Below are 26,876 nucleotides of genomic sequence, written 5' to 3'. Positions count from 1 at the left end.
GATTTGAAACAACCTGGGATCCTCATCTTCTTCACATTGTGTCTTAGGACCTTCTTCTATTGACGACCTTCCTTATCTCCTGCAGCAACCTGTCCTTGTTGTTGGTCACGTTCTCGCCAGCTTTTACCAGGAGATCACGGATCATTGCAGGGGTGTAAGATAGTTGGAAGGTTGTGTATTTATCTCTCCACTTCTTGATTTCACCTGACGTGCAGAAATGGGGACAAAGCCGATTATTATTATTAAGGGACCAAGCAGTCCCTTATTGTTTTTGTCTGTTTTTTTTCTTCTCCTTCTCCTTCTTCCGCCAAAAACAGGTTCTCGCGAAACTCGGGAATATGGTCGAGGGCCATGCCAAACGGTGATGATGCGATGCCCACGGCCATTGGCCAAAGGGTCTTGCTATAGTACTCAAATTAAAATGAAAACTTTGGCCATGCATAGCTCATGAACCGTTTGACCGTCGGCAATATAACTTTGATTCACACATATGCGTCTCCTCATGCCGAACAAGTACTGTGTTCTTATTTTTGACCTCTGACCTCATCAGATCATGTGGATGTTATGTAATCAAACAGGCCAGCAGTGGAGGACCTTAGGGGCGGTTTGGGACATATTTAGGCATGTAGGTAGGAAGGTGCGAGACCATTGAGAGCTTTATAAACAGTGTTGGCAAAATATTACTTTAACACTAATATACTACTTATTACTTATTACTTTAAAAAAAACGAATAAAGTGTTTCTTGATATTCAAAGTAGATTTTTTTGACGTGGAATATAGCTTCATCCCTATGCACAACTCGCAGCGGACAATAATGTTCATCTCGTCTCGATCGCGGACATACTCAAAATAATGTGAATACTTCGTAAGTATTGAATGTTATAACGCTTTGTTGTGCCGGTGTCTCTGTCTCCTCCACCTCCTCCATGCTTAGTTTGTTTACGTCTCTTCTCTAACAGTGCAGTCTAACGAGTTACACACACTAGTTTAGGTTGTTGTTCCGTGTGCCCTCCCTTCTGCATCCGATACTTCACACATACGTACCGACGAGTGTGCATCGTTTCCGTATCCGCTCTAGAGTCTAAATCTAGAGCGGAATAGCAGTCTGCAAAGCAACTTGACCCCTATCCAGTCTACCATTATAAATAAACAGAAAATAGTAATAATATTACTTTTGGAAAAAAGTAAATGTAATATTATTACTCAAAATGTGAAAGTAACTAGTTAAGTTACATATTACTGGAAAAAAGTAATAATATTACTGAAAGTAGTATATTATTTAAGTTACTTGCCAACACTGTTTATAAACAAGTAAAATAATTTTAAAATCAATCCTAAAAACAACCGGAAGCCAATGTAGTGAAGCTAAAACTGGAGTAATATGTTCTCTCATCTTAGTTTTAGTTAAAACTCTGTTGTAATCTGTCAGTTGCTTTCTTAGGCAGTCCAGAAAAAAGTGCATTGCAGTAATCAAGCCGAGAAAAAACAAAGGCGTGGATTAGAGTTTTTGCATCATCCAATGACAAATAGGCTCTGATTCGTGCAATATTTATAAGGTGAAAAAAGGCAATCTTGGTAAAATGATTAATGTGTGAATTAAAATTCAATTCAGAATCAATAATGACCCCCCAGTTCTTTACTGTACTGTTACTTTCTACAGTCAGGTTTCCATGTCTGCTTATTATTGATTATTTCTGCTCACTAGAACCGATTATGATAACTTCTGTCTTATCCTCATTTAGCTTGAGAAAGTTCTCACTCATCCAGCATTTGATGCTAGCTAGACAGACAGGTCAACAACGGGTCTAATTGAATGATCAATCGTGTCAAATGCTATTGGGCTGTGTGGGCGGAAATGCTTGGCGCCTATATACACATTATGCCGCCCTGGCTGCCTGCAGTAATTTCAAATGAACACCAGGGAGCGGTGAAAGTGTTAACCATGTTGAACATTAGTAGTTCATAAAATAAAACAGTTACCTGCACTGCCACAATTAACCAGGTTGAACAGAGGCATGTGGATCACTGTTGGATAGTTGCCATCTCCTGGAAACACGTAGAAGTCCATCGGTGTGTTTCTGTGATTTTCTGGAAATTCAATGCGTGGGAAAGCCATACCCATTTGCTTGGACATCTTATGAGCATCTTCAATTGTCTGTAGAAATAAGCAGCAGCATGAAAACATCTTACATGAAACATGAAAGGCTCTTAAATACCTCATGGAATGGCTTCATTGATAACTTTATTGATCCAATGTCTGGCTTTTAGACATGACGAAATTTGGCAGCTAAGTCTATGGACTTTTAATGTTTGTCTTAGTAGGTCCAACATGGTCTACATAATGGGCTAACTGGGCACGGGTTAGAAGTGGGCAAGCCTGTGTAGGTCCCACATGGTCTACATATGGGCTAACTGGGCATGGGTTGGAGGTGGGCAAGCCTGTGTAGGTCCCACATGGTCTACATATGGGCTAACTGGGTACGGGTTGGAAGTGGGTAAGCCCATGTAGGTTTCAACATAGTCTACATGTGGGCGTGTGTGTGTGTGTGTGTGTGTGTGTGTGTGTGTGTGTGTGTGTGTGTGTGTGCGTGTCACCAGCATGGCGTCTCCTGCGCTGAAGTCGAGGGAGATGATGAGGTCGACGTTTCTCTCTTTCCTGATGACGGAGAAGAAGGGAGAGTTGAGCAGCAGCCCAGCGTCGATGTGATTCCTCGTTTCTGAACTCAGGAGCTTAGAGTCGACTTCTGGCACTGTAATATTATTGAAATGTATTTAAAGGAAAGCCTCTTGAGGAGATGCATCATCTCGTTTTAGAGGGGGTCCTCGGGCACAACACAATGAATACAGTAGACAACACAATACATCAAACATGGCAACACACAACAATACACTTACAACATCAACAAACTACATCCAGGAATGCAGGGGGAGCATACTTTGGTCCGACATGTCATTGGTTTGAAGGAGCATTGGTCCGACTCGGGATAGGGTTGGGGGTTCATTAGGTTTAGGTGTGCTGCCCCGTGCTCACGGTTATGGTTAGGGTGAGGGTTTGGGGTAGGTAGTTGATCGGACCAATGGTATGTCGGACCAAAGTATAGTACCCCCAGGAATGTCATTACTTTACTTGTATAATAATAACCAATACTTATGATCATTGAATTGTGAACTCACCTTGCATGTTCTGCAGGAAGTTGTATGTGTCTCCCCAAGAGGTAATGCCTTTTATGGACGTTATCATGAAATCCCACTTCTCTGAAATTAGAAGTATATTGCACTTTGGTACAACATAAACACAGAGTTCTTTAACTCTATTCTGATATCATATTTACTTAGAGAATTTGAAATAATAACAATAATCGTAATAATAAAACTCCAACTCCACCATACAAGAATGTGCATGTGTTTTGATTTTTTGATTCATTATTTTATTAGACAATAACAATAACAAATGCAAATGGTACAGTCAAAGCACATTTATCCAAAAGGATAGCACCGAAAAAAGACCTTGTGGTCTTGTTTCCATTCGGGTCCCATGCATTTATTCACAACACAATGATGACAGTAATCGAGATGCCTCAAAAACATGATAACTATTTACAGTATGTAGGTACAATTTTTTTTTGAAATACAAATAAATCACTCACTGTGCGTGCGTGTGTGTGTGTGTGTGTGTGTGTGTGTGTGTGTGTGTGTGTGTGTGTGTGTGTGTGTGCAGCACAACTCACCTTTATCAACTTTACAGCCCTTGTTCCAGTCAGAGAAACAGTCACACACGGACAGATTGTAATCCTGCAGCTTCTCCAACTGAAGACTCATGTCCAAAATCAGCGAATTTTCGGGGTTGATAAAGAACGGCTTACCCTTCGCGTCCAGTTGGCCTAGATAGGGGGGTGGGGGAATAAAACAGAGATGCAGGAATTTTTCAGATTACATAAAGGGCAAAGATGTATGGACAAACGCATCAAACACGTTCCCTTGAGAGATTTTAGACAATTCTAATTAATACAACTAATAAAAAAATAAAAAATAAATAAACATTTCCAGTCAAGCTATATCAATGTGGTGCATCATGTCTCATTCATGTAGGTTGTTACTTTCAGAAATATAATAAGTTGCTGTCATCGTGTTGTTATACTCGTGACACAAACAAGTTATCAGTCAATACTCCAATACTTATTTGTTGGACCAAACAAATAATATATTAGTTTGGTCCAAAATATTGCGTTTGTTGTCATGAGTTGTCATGACTCGAGTTGGCTTTTGTCCGCGGCGGCGGCGTAACCGTCTTTAAATTAAATAAATACCTTTTGAAATGTCTATGGGAAAAATGCATTGGGAATAATTTCCTGGGCCTGTGATCATGAAAGGGGGCGGGACTATACACCCCATGGAGAGACACTTTTCTAGTACAAAGCACACACTCACTGATGGCTCTACATTCAAACTGTACCTGAAAGCAGCTTGTTCATTCTGACAGTTAGATGTGAGTAATCCTCTAACGCTGTGGCCCGCAGGTTCAGTGCTATCAGGCTCTTGAGCACTTCACACCCCTGGCAGCACACCTCTGTGTGTATGGGAGAGAGAGAGAGAGAGGGGGGGGGGGGGGGTGGGGGGGGGGGAGAGAGAGAGAGTAAATGCGCAAATTAATAAATTAAAGGGATATTTCACTTTCACTAAGTATTGAATCAAGCAACTTAAAAACTGTGAATACACGTGAATGAATGTGGAGCCACTGGCGTTCTAGCCTGTATGTACAGAGATAAGTCCCCCCTGTTTGTTTGTTTGTTTATGCTTTGTTCATTTATAGTTTGTTTACTTTTGTGTTTTTATGTTTTATGTGCTCCGCCCTATATGGACCCCGCTGTGAGTGTCTTGAATAAAGTTTGAATTGGAAGAGAAAAAAGTGAATGATTCATACTGTCAAAAAACTCTCTCTTTGCGACTTCCTTTAAGGTCAACCATGCTTCGTGCTGAGCCTGTGCAGCTGCTGCCCCGGCGCTGCCACAAATGCCTGGAGATAACGACAGATCAACACAGAGCTCACCATGAATACCTGAGAAGAAACAAACCAACACAACGGAAGTGGACTGACCGACCGTGCATGGTGGAGTCTCACCTTGTACGTAGAGCATGTCCATCTCCGGCTGCTCCTTTATCAACGTCCCGTTGTTAAACTTACTCCCAAAGTATTTCTGGTCCACGAAGGCCCCGGTGAGAGAGTACCCCGCCTCATGGGGGGTCATCTCAACCCACACGTCTGTCAAGGAAACACAGTCAATCATGCTCTGAAGCAGTTCAAAGTGTTTGGTATGAAACAAACACTTTGCAGATAGTAAGACGATAATTCAAGCTTTTCATACAGCTGCAATTTTGGTGAGTTTGACGTTATTCAATACAATTAAATAGGACTGTTCTGTTTGGATAAATGGGCTATGGGAAGTTGCACCTATAGGTATAGCACCTTGCTGGCAAGATGGCAGCCGTGTGCATATCATCAGCGAGCATGGTTCCGTCTTCGGGTTGAGTACAGAGTGACGTAGAGGGTGCGCTGTGACTGGCCAGTCCCTGTGAATGACAGCCTACACCTAAACCTAACCATAACCTTAACCTCAGTAAAACTATATCTAAACCTAACCCTAACCCTAACCTTAACCTCAGTAAAACTATACCTAAACCTAACCTCAGTAAACTATACCTAAACCTAACCTCAGTAAAACTAACGCAGTGGCTGGGTGCATTTCCAAGAACCCGAAGACGATTCCCTCCTAGCATATCATCAAGGCCACACTGCCAACAAAAGGCTGTATTGAACTGTAGGCCTATACAGTAGTTCAACAAAAGTGTTGTAATGTGAGGCATTTGCATGTGGCTTTGTTATGGTCCAAAGGCACAGTGTGAAAGCAGATTCAAACATGAGCCCTTTTGAAAAATAGTTGCTGTATGACTCTATGTCGTATATGCATGGTCAGAGGAGGTTGGTCATGGACGACAGCCAGTCCTCCTGCTGATTTGGATAACATGAGCAGGTGTGCATGCTGTCTCGTCTAGGGTGCAGCTTTATGATCAGGGCAGGCCCAGATATGGCAGCTTAATGTCCTTGAGTCCTTCCCACTCCTTCTGTGCATGGATAAGATATCTTAGGAAACTCTCATTAAGATTGATAGTAAACGTATAATGGTTTTATGTGCATTTTATTATTAATAAATGCCCTGGCCACTTGCCAGGGACTGCAACAGCCCTGTGTTTGAGTCTTCTCCTTTGGTCCACCCATTCCTGGGACAAAAATAAGTCCATTGTGGGTGTAGGGGATTTTTCTATATCATGCTATCACTAAACAAAGCCATTGACCGTATTGATAGGAATATTCCAGATTTGTTACGCGTTCTTGTCTGGTTAAAGTTAATGTCTGTGGCTATAAATAGACTATGTTGCCTTTTTTTAAGGTGTTAGGCATTGGCGACGTGCCAACTCATCGTCATAGTTTTTCGACGGCGTTCGAGATCATGGATTTCACAATGCCACGCCAGACTTCCCGGTCCTTCATTGCCATCCCCTGATCCTGCTAACTGATGCATGTTTCCCTAGCGATGACATCAGGGAACGACAGTTGTGTACCAGGAATCCAGAGAAGAAGGGAAGATATAACCTCATGATCAGCTCTGTGTGCCAACTAGGTTGGGATGTAGAATAGGGGGTGCATTGCCTAAAAGGTTTGGAACTGCAGTAGTCATTCACGCACGCACGCACGCACGCACGCACGGGATTTAAGCAACTAGTCGACTATTCAACTAGTCAACGAGTAAATCCACTAGTCAACTAGTTGACTAGTTGATAAGATTTATTTTTTACCCGTTTTTGTATAGGCCTCAACTATTATTAAAAAAGAAAAAAAACTAGTCAACTACTCAAAATGACTAGAAGTGAAAGCCCACACACACACACACACACACACACGCCGACACACTTACTTTTTAGCGGTGGATTTTTTCGTTTTTTGATCTCCTGATCAACGATAGTGTAGATGGGATAGGGGTCCAGGTCAAACTTTCCTCTCTGCTCCGACAGAACATGTTCATCTATCTGAAGAGACAACAATTAACAAGAATGACACGCGTATCATTAACTGCCAGGTGAAACAAGTGCTCTCCGTTGTGCACCTGTCCCTGTTTTTTAACCCGCTATTGTTATTTTTGAGTGGTGCAACCACTCCAAGGAACAGCAATGTCCGTGTTCACCTATGTGTTCACCTATGTGACGTTCGTTAATGAGCCAATGACTGAGTACCAGTAGGGGCGCTGTTGTGCCAGAAACAGAGAGAGAGATAGAATTAGTGCTGCACTGTTGCCTGCTAATGAGAGAGAGAGGAGAGGAGGGCGGGGGGGGGGGGGGGGGGGGGAGAGAGGAGAGGAGGGGGGAGGGGAGAGGGGAGTTGCACCACTCAGTTGATTCTAAACACGTATGTTTCTCTGTCACAACCTCCCGGCCACGTTGTTTTCGTTCGTTTCAGACTTCCTTTGGTTCAATCACTGTGTTTTGTTACGGCTTACCTGTAACTCCATCATTAGCTCATAACATTAGCTGCTGTATACCATGAAGTGAACGGAGATTCCGTAACCGTTTAAGGTGGGTTGCACACTGGACGCGTTTTTCGGAAAACCGCTGGAGAAACACGCTAAAAATCAGAAAAACGCGCTCTGTGTGCAGAGACCTCTATGGCTCTGAGCTGCTGTTGCCATGCACTCGCTCCGCATTGCAGAGTATGGGTTCAGACCTTCGCGTTACAGCGCTTCAGGGCTTAGGAGAAAAAATAACAACAATATAAACGTGATTGGGACATCCCCATGTATAATTAAATATACAGAATGTATGGCAACACCTAAACAACAATACTTTCTGGCTAGCATGCTGCAGTTTGTCTGTTTAGCGCCTCACAACTGAATGATTAACTGTGTATAATTGAATGGCTGACCTCTTTCACGTAGGTGGTGACCATATACGCAGACCACCACTCTGTATTAGAGTATTTGTCCCACTGCCGGCGGTACTTATTCCATTTACTGAAGGCACGACCCCAGGCCACTTTGGGCCCACCCAGCCTGCTGGTTATCTCCGTGGTCTCACGCTCCAGTTCCAGCTTTGTGGACCAGTTGGAATATTTGTATAAGGAGGCCATGGCCCTGTACAGGAGAAGAGAGAAAATATACATGATTGCATTTATTCCCAGCAATAGACATAATATTATGCTCTCAAGTGAGGGCCAGCTTCTGCGTTAAGGTGGCTCGGTGCCATGGACAGTGAGGGAAAGAAGGGACGTGAGTCACGTGACACATAGCCTCGGTACCAGGCTTTCATTTTTATTGGTGCAAAAATTGAAAGCCTGGAGGAACGCATTGGCCGCTCTGGTCTAAAAGTGGGAGTCAACCCTTCCGGGTGGGCGTCGCTCCAAATTATGTGACGTAGCGCTGCACTAGGGGGGAGAGGAGGGGCCGGGGGTGACGGACAGATCGATGAGATCCAATCAGGGCGTGCGCAAATCTCAGCCGCGACCCGCCCCTCTAGACCAGAAACCTAACACGTTAGCTCAGGCTACGTGACACATGGATGCTGAGGATGTGCCATACAAGGGCACACTTCCGTCCTCAATGCAGTGCGATACACATCGCTCCAATGAATTGCACGAATGAGGCAGAAGGATAGTTAATCCATCCATCTTCAACCGCTCATTCGTAGTCGGGTCGCAAGGGGCAACAGCTCCACCAGAGTGCTCCAGACTTCCCTCTCCAGAGCAACATTAGTGACTTCCTCCTGGGGGATCCCGAGATGTTCCAAGGCCAGTGAGTCGGTGTGTTTCCTCCAACTATGCCATGGTCTTCCCCGGGGTCTGTGTGTGTGTGTGTGTGTGTGTGTGTGTGTGTGTGTGTGTGTGTGTGTGTGTGTGTGTGTGTGTGTGTGTGTGTGTGTGTGTGTGTGTGTGGCGTGCGTGTGTGTGTGTGTGTGTGTGTGTGTGTGTGTGTGTGTGTGTGTGTGTGTGTGTGTGTGTGTGTGTGGCGTGCCTGCGTGTGTGTGTGCGTGCGTGCGGTAGCCTACCAGGTAGATCCAGACACTCCACTCAGGTACATCATGCAGTCCAGTAGATCTGCTTCCCCCAGTTGAAGGATACATCCCAGCAGTCCCCCCATGGCTCTCTCTCCTCCTCCAGATCCAATCACAGCAATGTTGGGAACCTTGTCCTTTTAACACAATCACCATAAGAAAGCGTTATAGAGGAATGTAACAGTGGTTATTTTGCTTTCAGTTATCTTCAATCACAAATGTCATTCCGGACAAAATGTGCGTCCACACGTTTGTCTTCAATGTTTGTGTTTACACACTTAATATGTCTTCAATGTTTGTGTTTACACACTTAATATGTCTTCAATGTTTGTGTTTACACACTTAATATGTCTTCAATGTTTGTGTTTACACACTTAATATGTCTTCAATGTTTGTGTTTACACACTTAATATGTCTTCAATGTTTGTGTTTACACAGACCCTCAAAGCTGGACATAGGATGATAGGAGGGGCTCTAGCGCCCCTCAAAAAGGCTGCTGCACACCTCGAAAAGTTGGTGGCAGGTGTGTAGGACAAAGTCAAAGACAAATGTATTAAAGACAAATAAAAAGGGTTAGAATAGCACACTGTCAAAAATGTTGAGCAGTGTGCAGGTCCTATTCTTTGTTACCCTTTTGCTTTCAGTTACCTGAGAGGGAAAAATTAATTAAATTTGTAATTATTCTAATACTGTGCATGTATAGAGCACCGAAGTCTGACGTCAATATCGGTAGAGGGTGCAAATCCACAGGTTTGTGTACTTTTTATTTGCATTATAATCCCCATAGGGGGATCTTAGAACTGTGTTTGGAAAATAAACATACAGTCATCCCGGCCGCTTCACTCATATGGATATGAAGAATCAACTGACTGAGAGAAAACGCTAATGTTACTGCTACTGAATTAGATACATTTTCGCTAGAAACAGACTTTATCATATATGAGTGACTGACTGTTGCAAACAATTACAGAGACACCTCCATGACAATAACGCCGAGACAGCTTGTTTATTTTTGGACCACAACACTTATGAAACTATTTTAAGATGAGTATTTCTATCTCTAAATAAAACAGGTGAAAGGCTCCTACCACATCACAGGGAATGTTGTGTCTTGTCAGGCATTGTTGAACTGTTGGTCTTCTTCTGGTGACATGGTCTTGCTCTGCCTCATTCAGAGTGTGACCGATACGGACCTTGAAACATAATAAGGTTGCATGTTTATATAAATGGAAAAACAAAGAAAATCGATTAATCGATAGTCAACGGGTGGGGTAGTGCGTGTTTTTTTAAACCATAAAAAAGCATAAATTGTGGGAAAACGAATGTAAATGGTGCATTTATATAGCGCCTTCATCCAATGCATTACATTCACCTACACATTCATACACCGATTGCGGCGGAAGCCATGCAAGGCACCAACCAGCACATCGGGAGCAATTTGGGGTTCAGTGTCTTGCCCAAGGACACTTTGACAAATCGACATGCAGACAGGAGGTGCCGGGATTCGAACCGTCGACCGATGGATCATTGGACGACCTGCTCTACCTCCTGAGCCACAATGTGTTCTGTTATACTGTACATGCACATACAGTAAATGCTGCCTCAATCAGGCTAATGATAACAGATACCATTAATACCAATAATGCACACTTTGGTAGGCCTGTAAGCCCTGTAGGCTACTCAACATTGCTCCATATATAGCAGTGGTTTTCAACCCATTTCATGTCAAAGCCCATTATTTATTCAGTATTTAATCCATGGACCACCATTTGATAAGATTTAGCCTGTCATGCGGACCCAAAACAAAAGGATATTGTGTTGTCGTTGGATAAGATTTTGTCCACAGGCCAACGTTGATCAAAAAATAAATCATTCTCTGATGTTTAACAATAATGTAACTCTTGAGAGCAAATGAGAGCCTTTTGAGAGGTTTAATTTTACACTCTCAAGAGTTAAAGATCTAACAAGGGCCCATTTAGTACCAACTCTCAATTTAGCTGGGGACCACCTGGAACCCCCTCAAGAACCACATGGTGGTCCCCGGACCACTGATATATAGCATTCAAGTCACCTGCAGTAGACCTAAGCTAACAAAACACTGATAGCATTCAAGTCACCTGCAGTAGGCCTATAATTAAGCTAACAAAACACTGATAGCATTCAAGTCACCTGCAGTAGGCCTATAATTAAGCTAACAAAACACTGATATATAGCATTCAAGTCACCTGCAGTAGGCCTAATTAAGCTAACAAAACACTGATATATAGCATGCAAGTCACCTGCAGTAGGCCTAATTAAGCTAACAAAACACTGATATATAGCATGCAAGTCACCTGCAGTAGGCCTAATTAAGCTAACAAAACACTGATATATAGCATGCAAGTCACCTGCAGTAGGCCTAATTAAGCTATCAAAACACTGATATATAGCATGCAAGTCACCTGCAGTAGGCCTAATTAAGCTAACAAAACACTGATATATAGCATGCAAGTCACCTGCAGTAGGCCTAATTAAGCTAACAAAACACTGATATATAGCATCCAAGTCACCTGCAGTAGGCCTAAGCTAACAAAAACAAATGGTATCCTCTAAAATTAATGTACCGATGAGACATTTTGGCCGATATCGATATCCGATATAATTAATTGCTGTTATGTCCGATAACCGTTGTCGATATGATCCCATTCTGTATTAAGAAAATATAATCATTCTTGCCATTCTGAAAACAATGCTTATAAACTCTGAATTAAAAAATGTTCCAACTTGTTGACCGTCTTGAAAGCTTCCCCAGAAAACATTGATATCATTTGCAGCCTTCATCATAACGAAAGGCTTTTTCAGGCATATTTAATTATAAAATAAAATATCTGCTAAAACCGATATATTATTTTACCGATACCGATACATCCTTTTAACCCATTTTGGGCGGGAACCGCTTTTGGTGTTTTAAAGCATTATGTTATACTTTAGCTATTGAAGAATAGCAGATCTACAAGCTCACCGAGTGCCACACTATGAACATTTTAACTCAAATTTGTGCTTCTGGGGAGGTCCCTGGAACAACATATTTTCAGATGGGGGCGGAGGCCAATTACATATAGTTTTTGGGGTCCTTGACATGAAATATTGAGCACCACTGATACAGAAACATAAGGTTTTTCAGAAAACTTTTTTTAAATTTCGGCCGATACCGACGTGTTTGCCGATTAATCTCCCATCACTAGTTACTACTGACCTTTTTCCTGCATGTCTGAAACAGTGGACCGAAAGCTCTCAATACATTTCATTGTGCGGAGCCTCCCTTTATTTTGTTATTTTTTCCATTGAGCTGTATTTGAAATACTGTGATGCCCTGTTTCAGTTTACAGTATACATAAAAAGTAGCAGTATCAATCTATTATGTCCACTGTCATCATAGTGCATCATAGTGTAAAAGTAGGCTCTGTATTCACATTAACAATTTCCACTTAATCTAGCATCTGATTGATAGTAAAAGCAGTAACAGATACATTTAGATTCATGTTACCAGTATATGCGGGTAGCATCAGTATACGCCATTCTGCAAAAAAGATGGTAACTTACATATCGTTCCATGTTCTATGTGAGCTGTCAGTCAAATGAAGCCTGTGATCTTGAGAACAGAAGGGTTGACACTTATATACAGTAGTGACACTGCCATCAAGGAAATGCAATGACATAAAATATTATATAGTGATTGATGGAAATACAATGACCAGTGTCCAGGGTGTGCTGGCCGTAAATATAGGCGTAATTATATTGAACCTTTTTTATCTGTTACAAAGATAATTAGGTAGCTATTATAGGCTGCAGGTGCGCAAATATGATATTGCAGACACAGACTGCGTGAGTGACTTTAATGATTTGTCGTTCTGTGATGTCCCAGTTTGATAGCAGGTCACTTAACCCATGCTGACCTGAGATCAGATTCTAAAAATGTCTTCTACATCCTGACAGCTTTCCATTCTGACCTGAGATCAGATTCTAAAAATGTCTTTGAAGTAAATGAGCTGAAAGTAAATTACTATATAGCCCATAAACATACATAAACTTGCAAAGTACTCAGGCAAAGATGCGGAGATTGGAGAATGAGTCGACGACCGACAGGCAAATTAAAGTTTCCAGGTCCATTTTATTGTCAGAGTTCAGAGTACAGCAGATCACACAGCCATGCAGAGGCCGGAGCCCCTGCATGGACCCAGCCAGCCTGACGGCCTCTGGGCACTAACACACTCAGTTACATTTTGGTAGGTCTTAAATACAAGTCAAGACAAAGAGATCAAAGAGACATGACCAAAAGGTGGTTCCCTAACCCCCACTGTCCCAAATGGTCCATGCATGTCTAAATAAGGTAGTAGGTAGTGGTCAACAGGAAGGAGCACAATAGGAGACCTCTATCTGAGCAAGCTCAAAGTAGGCCTACAGCTATTTACCATAGAATGCAAGCTGTGAACTGGTGCCCGTGCGTCTATCCAAACGCGTCCCTGTTGGTCAGGCCTACTATCTGTCTAGTTTAACATTACTAATACCAGGCTATATTTAATGTGAATTGTGATTTCAATATACATCATCTTCTATGTCATAGTCGCTCTTCGATTTTTCAAAAATAGCAGACCTACAAGCTCATAGCACGCCACCGAGTGTCGCGCTATGAGCTTGTAGATCTGCTATTTTTAAATGGCTAAAGCATAACATGCATAACACCAAAATGGGTGCCCGCCCAGAATGGGTTAAGTGTTTTCAGTAGGCCTAATGTCATTTGGTTTATTTTTATTGGCATGTTCTCCTTCATTTGGTTGCTGTTGAATCATGCTGATACTATGTGTGCTATAGCATCTCTTTGATTTGCATTGGTGTCGCCTTATAAGTATGTTTAGGCTATATGAATAGCGTTGAATTAAATGCACCCCATATAATGCATTTAGGGGTTCCGCCATTTTGTATTAGTGTCCGAATGTATAGTGAGCATGCATGCATTATTCTACCCTAATAATGTTGTGGACTCAAGTATCCCACAATGCATCTGGATTTGTAGGGAAGAGGCGATGGTCACTATAGCGAAGTGCATCTACCCCATTATGCACTGAGCAGGCTCGCTCTTAAGCACTCATGCACGCGTATGTGCACGGCACGCACACTGCATCTGCACGCTTATACGCTCCAGCTCCCTGAGCACTCAGCTGAGGCATGCAGGAATTGAACCAGCAAAATAAACAACTTTTACAAAATGTACTTTCGTTTTCCACTCTCTTTTCTTCCCCGACTCCCCTGGCGCATCTTGAAACTATACAGATCTCGAGACAAATTATATGTGCATTTATTTGCAATTGTTCTATTGATTTTATTTTATTTATAATAAAACAGGTGTATTAATTTGCAATATTATATTACTAATCAGCCGATCCATGCTTGTAGATCAGCTATTTTTGGCATATTCCTCCCAGGCCAGAATATGCATAGTGGGGACTCGTGTGGTTTATGCTAATTATAATGATGTAATGATGTTTCATCAGCTCCATACGATCCAAGGGTTTGATGAGGTCAAACTGCGGTCACAATTATATTAGCACACTCACAACAAATGGAACAAAATGGATTGTAGCTTTAATAGAAATCCTATCTTTCCTCCTCCACGTCATCAGTGCCCATACCCGAGGCGGGGTTGGCGAAAGGGCCTTTCTGTGTGGAGTTTGCATGTTCTCCCCGTGTCCCCTAGGGTAGGTACCCTCACAAAAAACATGCAGTAATCCTGGTCACTAAACTGCCTCCCCCTGGCCAGCCGGGGCACCTGATGGAGGGGAAAGGAACTGGTTGGAATAACGTGTTCCTTCCACGCGCTACGCTACGTCCAACCAGGGAAACTCCCCCCTATCAGGTGTAAAGGAGCAACTTGGACACTCAGGCAAGAAGGAAGCATGAGTTCTGTTAGGATCTGTCTCTCCACAGACCTTGCCAGACCTGGCAACCTCTCCACAGACCTTGTCAGACCTGGCAACTCCCATTTTTCCCTTCCACTCACTCAGTCCCTGCACTCACCTGTCTCCAACTCCCTCGTCAGCCCACCTGTGAACACTTTGTCAATTTACCTGCTCACTATAAGACTGGACTCATTACAAACATTCAGTGGCAGTTCATAGTTTGATGTGTCGATGCAAGTTCCGGGGTTCCTGTTTTTGTTCCTGTTTTATGGCTACATTACTCATTGATGTTTCCTGCGTTCCAGAGATTTTCCCTGCTTACTATTCCAATAGTAGACTTGCCTTATTTTGATTAAATCCTTAAACGGCTATTCTCGTCTGTGGTTACTCTGCATATTGGGTTCAGATCACTCTGCATCATAACAAGTTCAAGTCCGTTGCTCTCCCCTTGTCCCCCCCCATATATGGGGACTAGGTTGGTGGAGGGTGTGTAGAGCCCAGGATCACATTAGATGATTGACACAGGGGTGAAAAATGGGTTACAAAATCGTGGGATAAAAATATATATAAAAGAAAAAAAAAGTCCTATCTGCTATCACACATAAACCTCTTTTGCGTAGCTGAAAGCCCTACATGTCCTCTGTGCTTAGACGCTTTAGCATTTATTGGCAGGAAGCAAAGTGAGAACTGAAGGTCTAAAGGCTATCTGCAGGTTATCTCTAAAAGGTGCTACAGGCAGCTGTATAAACACATTGTGAGGGATTAAGAGCGTCTGGATTAAGAGCGTCTGCTATATGCCTAAATTGTAAATTGTTTATCACTCAGGAAGACCACCTGGAGCTATTCTGGTTGATCAGAGCCATCTTTATGACAGGAGGCTCAGATATTCAGATATTTAGCTATGCATTTTATTATACTACAGTGCCTGTCACAGTTGGGGGTCTTTGATTTAGCTGTTGCCCCTGACACACACACACACACACACACACACACACACACACACACAGTTCAACACACACATTTGAACGTGTGTTTGTCTGTCCGTATACATATGTACATTATGGGCACAGCACAGACAGCTGCAGTGATTGCAACCCATTACACTAATTAAACAAGGTTCAAGGTTCAAGGTTATTTATTAGTGTCCCCGAAGGGCAATTGGTTTTACAGCAGGTCATAAGGCTTGAAACACATACATCAATCAAACCAAACTTATTGCTGCTGGCAATAACACAAACAGGAGACAGTGCAACACGTGCACAACTTAAAGACATGCATGCACACTGTAAGTATACTTACAGTGTGCATGCATGTCTTTAAGTTGCACGTGTGCGTGCCCACCGCCTACACGTCACAGCTTTTGGCCGGAAAGCTTGTAGCTGTAACTTGAGACTATTACTTATGTAATGTAAATAAAATAACCTGTGTTCCAATGAATGATCCTACAGGCATTTAGTCCGACACCCTACTAACCAATAAGAGCAATTCATCGATCCATTTTCCAACATCCTCCGTCTTGAGCTCCCCCAACCATGGGGTCTTGAGCTCCCCCAGCCATGGGGTCTTGAGCTCCCCCAGCCAGTTATCACCTAAAACTGTGGTGACTTCTGAGTATGAATTTAGCATTCTCACTCCTCATGCACTGAATTAGGAAACATGATGTCAGTTCGGGGCTCTCCCCAGATTGGCAGAGGGATAGTAGCACTATATTATAAGATTATAGCTTAGGCTCGGCACTGGGTGAAGAAAATAGTAAGTAAGCAAGCAAGCCTTGCCGAGCCATGATGCCCATAGGGCCTCTGTACCGTAAGGCAGCTTGATGTATTAAATTCAAACTTTATTCAAAACACTCACAGGGGGGTCCATAGGGCGGAACACATAAAACATAAAAACACAAAAGTAAACAAACTATAAATAAACAAAGCATAAACAAACAAACAAACAGGGGGGACTTATCTTTGTACATACAGGCTAGAACGCCAGTGGCTCCACAGCTTAGATGATAGTCGACAGAGCTCTTAGCAGGGTTAGAAAGTGATGCAATGATGCTGTTCTCAGAGTCTGTTAACCTTGCACATAAATCAGGTTTCGTAGCACAGCAGGGCAAGTGGGTACATTTATTTCTACAAACATTTGACTGGCACTACAGCATCTTGGGGCTTTGAGCAGCAGTCTCATGCAGTCATTATATGCCACTGTCATTGTTTGCAGGCTGCCCTTTTTGTAGTGTCGCCACAAGTGGGCAGTGTACAGCGGAGTACAATAAGCTTTAAAAAGTGAGATTTTCACAGGAACAGAGCAGAAATTAAACTTGCGTATGGTATGAGTGTGTTGGCTTGAGCATACAGTTTACACCGCTGTCTAAAGATATCTCTATCATCAGATAGGTCATTTGTTATAAAATGACCTATATATATTTGGTCTCTTTGCATTCTTTTAATGCCATTCCAGACAGGTAGAAATCACTACCAGTCTCACTAGGGTGCACGGTAAGTCAGCATGACGCCCCTGCTAGTATAGCTTTACCTACAGTTTGTACACAGAGACAGGGAGGAGTTTAACCCCAGCCAGAAGCCAGCGTACAGAGGCTCAGTGAACGTGGACTGGAAGGTGTGCAGCACGTGTCTCATTGAGTCGGAGAACACTCCGTAGAAGGACAGGGTGCCGGCGGGACGGTCCAGGTACACTCCCACTCTGTTGCAGGTGTTGTACACGGGGACGAGGGTGTCCTTCAGGTTGTGCCTGCATGGCAGTATGGGGTGCAAGGATACATTTTAACAGCGCTGTGATATGCATCACGATACATCATGGATAACGATATAAATACGACACAATTATTGTGATACGATTCAATGATTTAAAATCAATACAGTAACTATTTTGCAAAGAAATGTAATCTGTGTGAAACATGTGTGAAACATGTATTATTATGGATATTAAGTAAACACAGTGATTCTCTGGCAAATACATTATATTTGAACACATGGACAATCCCGCACCTTGACATGAACACATGAATACACACACTTATCGATAGACCAAGTGTAGCGATGTGGAATGTAATTCCATATCGCTACACTTGTAAATGTAATAATTAAACCCCTCTTAAAATTGCTTAACACAGTACTATCGATATACCGGTAATTGATTATTTCAATGTGTATTGCAAAAAAAACGATTCAATAATGATTTGCATTGCAAAACAATACGATACGATACTGCTGTTTACATATCAATATACTTTTTTTATTTCTTTTTTTTATTCCACGATTTTGCAACCCATTTTTTTCACCCAGTGTCAATCATGTAATGTACTAATCATGGACGCTACACCCCCTCTGCCAACCTGGGGAGAGCAACGGACTATCACCTCATGCTTTCTCATATGCATGAGGAGTCCCCCACATACTTCGATTCTTGAAAAAAAAAAATTCGATTACTGCATAGCATCGTCACACAACGACCCCTACCTGGCGGTAAAGGTGCTCCCGGAGCAGGACAGTCTCCAGGACTTGGGATAGTATCCCAGGCCACACTGGTTCCCCTCCTCCGCTTTCCTCCTGATCCCCCATTGGGTCACAGCTATGCGCACCCAGCCGCTCCACTGCACCTCCCAGTAGCAGCGCTCGCTCAGCGCCTCGCTGCACAGCACCTGGTCAGTGTTCATCATGTTTTCACAATATTAGTCTTTTGAATAACACACCATTTTTGTCTTAAGGCTCATACATAGTCTGGATTTTCGGTGGTGGGGTCGACCCCCAACCTGAAAATATGTTGTTCCAGGAACCCCTCAGAAGCAAAGATTTGAGTTTAAAAACGTTTGCTCTGAAAGAATATACATTCAAAGATGTGTGCCACATTTTTTAAGATTTTTTCAAAAATAGCAGACCTACAAGCTCGTAGAGCATTTTTCAATAGCTAAAGTATAACGTAATGCTTAAAACACTAAAAGGGGTTCCCGTTCAGAATGGGTTTTAACACAGCACCTGGTACCAGGTGTCGAAGCGGTCCGGGTGGTCAGGGTACGGCTGCTGCTGGTCCACCCTGGTCACCGCCGTGCGGTCGTCAGACAGGCAGAGGTTTTTGTGTGCCGTGTTCGGGTCCAGTGTGAGCTCACAGACGTCTGAGGAACAACAACATAATAATCAATATTGATAAGTGGATGAATTCAACGTTTCGTGCCGAGATCTGCAACATCAACACACCAGGAATTGTGATATGAAAGGAGATATAAGTTGCACCATTACAATCAATTGATGTACGTACGCACTCACACGCACACACACACGTGCACACGCACACACACACGCACACGCACACGCACACACACACACACACACACACACACACACACACGCAGACGCACACACGCGCACACACACACACACACACACACACACACATACGTACGTACATTTACTCAGACCAAGTCGCATCATCAGCGCTCCACCATGATCGACACTGGAACGAAGAGCAACACAGAAACACATGTTTAAACCACGAATCATCTACTTTGTACATTCAACATACTATGAGACAAAGACATGTCCTGTTAGGGTAGCCTAGCTGGCTAATAAGCCAGACCGAATCAGCCGTTATTGGCTTATTAGCCAGGCTACTGTTAGGGACCTTCTCATCCACGCCACCCCTGAATTATACATTTGACTTTATAGCAACTTATGTGCATATTAACGGGATACGCAAATATGTAAATCTTTCCACCAAAGATACAGTATGACATGAGGAAAACAGCAGACCTGAGCATTTCCAGTCCCCACTGAGGGTCTTCCAGTCCAGCAGAGAGTTCGGTCATCCCGGACCCTCCTGGGTGATTGTAGCTCAGATCGAGCTCTATCAAGTGGGAAGGATTGGACCTCAGAGCTGAGGCCAGTGAAGAGCAGCTTTCCTCTGTGAGCAGACAGCCTGACAACCTGCACAGAACATCATAGAACTTTTACTCATTCATTCACAAGTTGCTGTCATCCCTCCATCAATGCTCACCTGACTGGTTCAATTAAAGTAAACCCTAACTGATGCTTAAATGTAATTTATTTTCCTCTCTCTACAGTCTACAAACCAAATATTGAAATTAGCTGATCTACAAGCTCACAATGTGTCACTGGGCGGCTCATCGTGAGCTTGTAGATCGGCTATTTTCAAAGGGCTCTTTTCCATTTGTCAACCTGGTATGATAAACAGAAATAATAGTGACCTAGTAGTCTGGTACAGTTAAAAAAAACAGAAAGAATAGTGACCTATAGTAGTATAGGTACTATAATACTATACTATAGTACTATAGCACTTAGTCTACAGTTTATAAGCAGAAGGACATCTGACCTGAGGATCGCCAGTCTACAAAGGTCACTCTGCAGTCCGCCACTGAGGACTTTCACTCCCGCATCCCGTAAGTTGTTGTTGCTCACGTCAAGCTCTCTCAGGCGGCAGAGGTTTGAGCTGAGAAGCTCTGAGAAGCGTTCACAGCAGGTTGCTGTGAGGTTGGTTCGACTCAACCTGACAACATTAATGGAAAATAAAAATATATATATTTCATTCATTCATTAATTCATTCATTCATTAATTCATTCATGCATTCATGCATTCATTCATTCCTTGTTGTGCTGTGATTTAATAATCATATAGTTTGAGTCATGGCAGACAGACTGAGATGCACACATTTACAATAGAATTCCAGTAGATTTCCTACCACTGACCTCAGGATGGCGACGTTCCCCATGGACAGTCCAGCGGTGAGCCGAGTCAACCCTGCATCACTCAGGCAGTTGTTGCTGAGGTCCAGCTCTTTTAGATGTGCAGGGTTGGACGTCAGAGCCGAGGCCAGCGAGGAGCAGCCTTCTGCTGTGATCCGACAGCCGGACAACCTGCAGAGAACATGACATCATGTGATCAGGCAGCCTGACAACCTGGGAACAACCTGGGAACAACCTGGGAACAAGTGGACTAGATATGCCGTCTCTTTACACTCTACAATCTCACCACTGATCTGCCGTCTCATTCCAGTTATCCCAGCTGACATTCTAGCCAAATCCGGACCATGTTAAACACTCTAATGTTTTCTTAGCACTCTAATTTCTAGACCTTTTTCCCCGCAAAGTGCAGTACGGGCTACTAAAATGTCAAAGTTGTTAGTCATGTGGTCACTAACGTTACTATGTACACAGACGAGGATGGTGTGTTGACCCGGACTACTGACTGACACTGAGAGTATACTAGCCAGTTTACAGTTGCACAGCAACTTCATATATTCACCTGAGGGTAGCCAGTCTACAGTTGTTGCTGCCCAGTCCAGCACACAGCAACTTTATCCCGGAATCCTGGAGGTTGTTGTTGCTGAGGTGCAGCTCTGTCAAGGACGAGGGGTTGGAACTGAGAACCGGGGCCAAGGCTTCACAGCATGTCTCTGACAGGTTGCAGCCACTCAGCCTGGTAAAAGAATAGTATTAAGTCATTTCTGTCCCCAATCAGATCAGACCTATTCTGAGCTCTATACTGAAAAGTCAGCAATCACACTATCTTTGACAGGTATAGTGTCACAGTTGGAATGTTGGAACATTATTGACCACTTGTGGAATGTAACTAATTTACTTAAGTCCTACTGTATTTAAGTACAATTATGAGGTATTTGTACTTTACTTGAGTATTTCCAATACATTTACTATTACTCCCCTACATTTATTTGAAAACTTTTGTGACTATAGTTACTTTGTAGATTTTGATTATTATGACAAAACACAAATAAACCACTTCAACCCTATATACATTCCGGCCATTTGAAAATAGCAGTTCTACAAGCTCACAATGTGACGCATTGTATACAATTTATACAAAATTTGAAAACTTTGAAACTTGAAAGCAGCTTTTTGTACTTTAAGTACATTTTGATAGCAATACTTTTGTATATTTTTAATTCCGGACTTCTACTTGTATATTTCTACTTTGCAGTAATTGATACTTTTACTCAAGTAAAGAATGTGAGTACTTTTGCCACCACTGATATGAATCGTGTGTCTTACAAAGCTGTGGACGAAGCCTTGACCACTGGCATCAGCCTCAGAAGACCTTCCTCCGACGCGGAGTACTTCTCCAGGTCAAACACGTCCAGCTCCTTCTCGGACGACAGCAGGACGAAGACCAGCGCTGACCACTGGTCGGCGGACAGTTTGTCTGTAGAAAGCCGTCCTGAGGTGGACAGGTACCGCTGGATCTCCTCCACCAGAGAATGGTCGTTCAGCTCGTTCAGACAGTGGATCAGATTGATGCTTTTCTCTGGGGACAAACCCTCCCTCATCTTCTGCTTGATGTACTCGGCCGTTTCCCCATTGGTCTGCGGACTGCTGTCCGTACGTTTCAGCAGGCCCTGCAGTGCGATTTGATTGGACTCCAGCGAGAGGCCGAGGAGGAAGCGAAGGAACAGGTCCAGGTGTCCGTTTGGACTCTGCAGGGCCTGGATCACGGCGCTCCGGTAAACCTCTGCCGCAGGTGGCTTCCTCAAAAGCACCTTCACGTGCCGAACGCCCCACTGTGACACGTCCATGGCGTTCTTTTTGTCGTTGATGAGTGACGTGATCACATGAACGGCAGCCAGAAACTCCTGCATGCTCAGATGGATGAAGCTGAAAACCTTGCCCTGGTTTGGCTCTTGCTCTTCCTTGAAGATCTCCGTGAACACACCCGAGAACCGCGAGGCTTCGTTGAAATCGATACCGTTCTTCTTCAGGTCCTTTTCGTAGAAAATCAGGTTGCCTTCCTGCAGTTGTTGAAACGCCAGTTTTCCAAGTGACTTCATCTTCCGCCTGATGTCTTGCGTGTCGTACTTCAGCTGGGCCTGTTGGAGCTGAAATGCCAGGAATTTGGCGTACATCTCAGTCAACGTCTTGGGGATCGGTCCACCTCCGTCCGTCCTCCACATCTGCTCCAGAACCATGGCAGTGATGAAACAGAACACTGGGATGTGGCACATGATGTGGAGGCTCCTCGACGTGTTGATGTGGGAGATGATTCTGCTGGCCTGGTCTTCGTCACTGAATCTCTTCCTGAAGTACTCTTCCTTCTGGGGATCCGCGAACCCTCTCACTTCTGTCACCCTGTCAATGAACTCCAGGGGGATTTGAGCCGCTGCTGCAGGTCGTGTGGTTATCCAGATACGAGCGGATGGAAGCAGCTTCCCCTTGATGAGGTTGGTCAGCAGCACTTCCACCGATGCCGCTTCTGAGACGTCTATCTGCCGATGGTCCTCGGTGGTGAAGTCTAAGCGAAACCTGCTTTCATCTAATCCATCCAGAACGAACACAACTTTGAATTGGCTCTTGTCGTAGTTGTCGTTTCCTGACAACTGCAGTGCGGCGAAGATAGAATTGAGTTGCTCCAGTTTGATGTCGATGCTCTCTCTGACACACGTGCGGACCAGCTCGGCCAGACTGAACCTCTCCGCCTTCAGCGTGTTCAGATGGCGGAACGTGAGCGGGAACATGAGGTGGGCGTCTCGGAGACCTCGCCCTTCCGCCCAGTCCAGGATGAACTTGTGAACCAGGAAGGTTTTGCCGATTCCCGCAATGCCAATGGTCAGCACCGCTCTCATGGGCACGTATTTCCCAGAAGGGTGTCGGAAGATGTCGACGGGTTGGATGGCTCCATCTGTCGCCGCCGCCGTCTGCCCGGACATCGTTGTCTCGACCCGTGTGACCTCGTGCTGAAAGACGATGTATTCACGCACTCCGTCGACGACGTAGAGATGTGTGTAGATGTCGTGGAGATGCTTCTTGTCCTTCCTCTTGGCCAGAGCCTCGGTCACACAGAGGAACCGGTTCTGAAGGTTGGACTGCAGGATGTTCTGGAGCTGAAGGATGAGTTCTGGAGGCTCTGGAAAAACGACGAATTAGATTAATTATTGAAGAGTCTATTGGTTTGATAAATTGTGGTGGGTGTTGAATGGTTTGGCTAGCATGGAACCAGAGCTGGGGATGTGCATTGTATTGCCAATAAAGTATGTGTTTTTATGAGTGCTGAAAAGGTGACGGCAGTATACACATCTCAGAAAGTCTATGGGCTACATCTTGCGCCACCCCTTAACCCTTATTCCTAAACTTATTTGTACTTTTTTTGTACTTATTTTTACTTTAAAAAAACCTTTAAAATAGTTCAAATAGCTGATCTACAAGCTCACAACGTTTAAAATGATTTTCAAAATAGTAAAAAATGGCGAATAAGTTGATAAGGGATAAGGGTGGCGCAAGATGGAGCCCCAAAGCTTTACCATTCTAATTAATGATGTCAGAATAAGCTATAACTATTCTTTATTTGAAGACATAGCTCTGGTGGAAACAGTTCATAATGTCTGGAGTTTCCATAGGTCATTATTAAATATTATATACCCGTTTTAATTTCCCCTTGGCCTATACCTTTGGCTACCATCTCAGTGTTGGACAGAGTCTCCACCAGGTCATTCCGGTCCATCTTCCTCAGGACGTCCAGGGTGACCTTCAGGGCTCGGACATCGGAGCCGTAGGTGTGGACCATGTGGTCCACGGTGTCGGGCCGGCCGGCGCCGTCCAGGCGGCTCTTTGGGATGGAGGGGAGGCCGGTGGAGGAGGAGGAGTCCCCCTGGAGCAGGAACCACTGGAACACCTGGAGCTCCTCACCGCCCAGGTCCTCCAGGGTTTTCAGGAGTTGTTCTTTAGGTGTCGCCATCGATGACTCCTATAGCTGCGTGGACCAATGAGAAGACCAAGTTCAGTTCACATGGTCCACACGCACGCACGCGCGTGCGTGCGTGCGTGTGTGTTTGTTGTGTGTCAGTGGAAGAGAGTGTTTCAAAATGCACACAACTAACTCATGCAGTTCCCTTCCTGTTTCTCAGGTTATACAGCAGTGAGTCTGTGACCACAAAAAAAAATCAAACTGCAACACTGGCAGTGCAGTTGGTGTCAGCAGGTTTTAAGTGTGTGTGTGTGTGTGTGTGTGTGTGTGTGTGTGTGTGTGTGTGTGTGTGTGTGTGTGTGTGTGTGTGTGTGTGTGCGCACGTGTGTGCAAGAGCACGGGCGTGCATGTGTGTGCGCGTGCGTGTGTGAGCGCGTGCGTGTGTGTCAGTGGAAGAGATTGTTTCAACATTCACACAACTCATGCAGTTCACTTCCTGTTTCTCTCTCACAGCATCATAGTAGAGAGATGGAGCAACATACTTTTGCAAAAAATAAAAACCACACCCGTGTGAAGTGTACGCACTTGTTAATGGGAATTAACTTTGTGTAGGACCGAAATGCTCGTCTCCATTCATTGTCAATGGCATTTAATGTTTGTGTTAGGACTAAATCGACACTAGAGCTGTATATATAGAGAGGGGCTAGCGCCCATGGAAAATAATGATGTCGCTACTCACCAATACAAAGACAGTTTTGTATAAAATGCACTTTTTGGGCAGAAAATATACTGGGGTTTTTCTATATTACTAATTAATGAATGATAAATCTACAGCTATAATCAGTGGTATCAGTAGCCTACCAATTTACCATGCGTCAACACTTGTTCACAAGGCTTTTGGCAGCTAGTTAGTGTTTTGTCGATGTAAAATGTCCTTGGTTTGCATGAAAGGCCCTATACAAGTTTAAATTGTTATTTTTTTTCTTCAAATCTCAAGTTAGGACAGTATGGGTTTTAATAATAATAATAATAATAATGGATTTTATTTATTACATTTGGGTAAATCTCAAAGTGCCATGACACTACTAGTAATCAAACAACAAATTATGTCAATGATATTAGTGTGATGTGATTATTGACACATAATACAGCTTCTTTGTATCAGTCAAATCACTCACAGTGTTTGAACCTAATATAATATAGTCAAAATACTTTCAATGTTTCATTCACCAAAAATAATAAATAACGCATATATACTCACATCAGCACGTCGTCTATTCCATTAAACGACCTGATGAAGGAATCATAACAGGTAGGATTTTATTCCTAAAAACACCAACATATTAACTCATGTAATCGTCACTAGAAGTGTTGGGTCTGTGTCCCTACACCAAACCTATAAACGTTGGAGCAGTGTCAAAGATTTCCCATGTGTTTCTTCCTCTGATGAAATAAGAGGTAGTCCAACAGAGAAGTGATTTGTATAGACAGAGAAGTGAGGTTAAAAAATACTGTGATTATGAGCTACAGAGAAGAGGAAGTGTGGCGGGGGGGGGGGGCAATATTTTGTGTTACATCCTACATCATCTCGTTCTCCTGGCCAATCACAATTTGCGACATGTATAGAACCCAAATGAAGGATGATCAGGCAGAGTTGACTAAACTAATAAAGCCACAAGTAAGGAACTGATGTCGAGACATGAGACTCGCAGTCACGCAACATGTCAATGTAGTACTGTACTATACTGATTGATTGATTGATTGATTGATTGATTGTTTATTTATTTCCGTGTCCTGCAATCCACAATGTGCCCAACCCTCATGGGTTTATAAGACACCATTTCACAATTGCATTTACAGCATGTTTACATTACATAATTCATTATATTACAAATCAGAGTACTCTGTCTTCTTTCCCAAGCTTGACAAATAAAATCTTCCACAACAAAAGTCCCTTTGGCAAATATATCTCCATTTTTACATAGTCATTGAAATCTAGGGAATCCCCACAGATATAAGACATCTTATTAACCAAAATATCCCTTAAGTCGTCATATTTAGAGCAGTAAAACAAAAAGTGAACTTCGTTTTCAATTTCAACAAGATCACAGAACAGGCAAGATCTCTCTTCCTCAGGAGTGGCATTAAACCTGCCAGTCCTCCAGTCTCCAGCGCTAATGGCAATGTTC

General features: G+C 43.4%; 2 protein-coding genes across 2 annotated transcripts; both read right to left on the bottom strand.

The window, feature by feature from the left end:
• Nucleotides 1–43: 43 nt before the first annotated feature.
• Nucleotides 44–16,659, bottom strand: LOC310863728 (cytosolic phospholipase A2 gamma-like; the record flags this gene model as incomplete). Its single annotated transcript, XM_083772223.1, has 11 exons — nt 44–204; nt 1,982–2,156; nt 2,597–2,751; nt 3,176–3,256; nt 3,730–3,882; nt 5,121–5,261; nt 6,973–7,084; nt 7,974–8,181; nt 9,092–9,234; nt 10,186–10,290; nt 16,507–16,659. The coding sequence occupies 11 exons, from the start codon at nt 16,657–16,659 to the stop codon at nt 44–46; spliced, it is 1,587 nt and encodes a 528-aa protein (XP_083628349.1).
• Nucleotides 16,660–17,555: 896 nt separating this feature from the next.
• Nucleotides 17,556–24,701, bottom strand: LOC310863727 (NLR family CARD domain-containing protein 3-like; the record flags this gene model as incomplete). The annotated part of the gene is made up of 10 exons (XM_083772222.1): nt 24,450–24,701; nt 22,065–23,910; nt 21,301–21,474; nt 20,745–20,912; nt 20,371–20,544; nt 19,791–19,964; nt 19,448–19,494; nt 19,020–19,156; nt 18,504–18,685; nt 17,556–17,775 (listed from the first exon to the last, which is right to left on the bottom strand). The coding sequence occupies exons 1-10, from the start codon at nt 24,565–24,567 to the stop codon at nt 17,556–17,558; spliced, it is 3,240 nt and encodes a 1,079-aa protein (XP_083628348.1). The 5' UTR covers nt 24,568–24,701.
• Nucleotides 24,702–26,876: the final 2,175 nt, after the last annotated feature.

This window comes from Protomyctophum parallelum (genome assembly GCF_964188405.1).
Source record: "Protomyctophum parallelum genome assembly, chromosome: 8".
Taxonomy (NCBI): Eukaryota; Metazoa; Chordata; class Actinopteri; order Myctophiformes; family Myctophidae; genus Protomyctophum; species Protomyctophum parallelum.
This window is presented reverse-complemented; position numbering and strand designations above follow the sequence as displayed.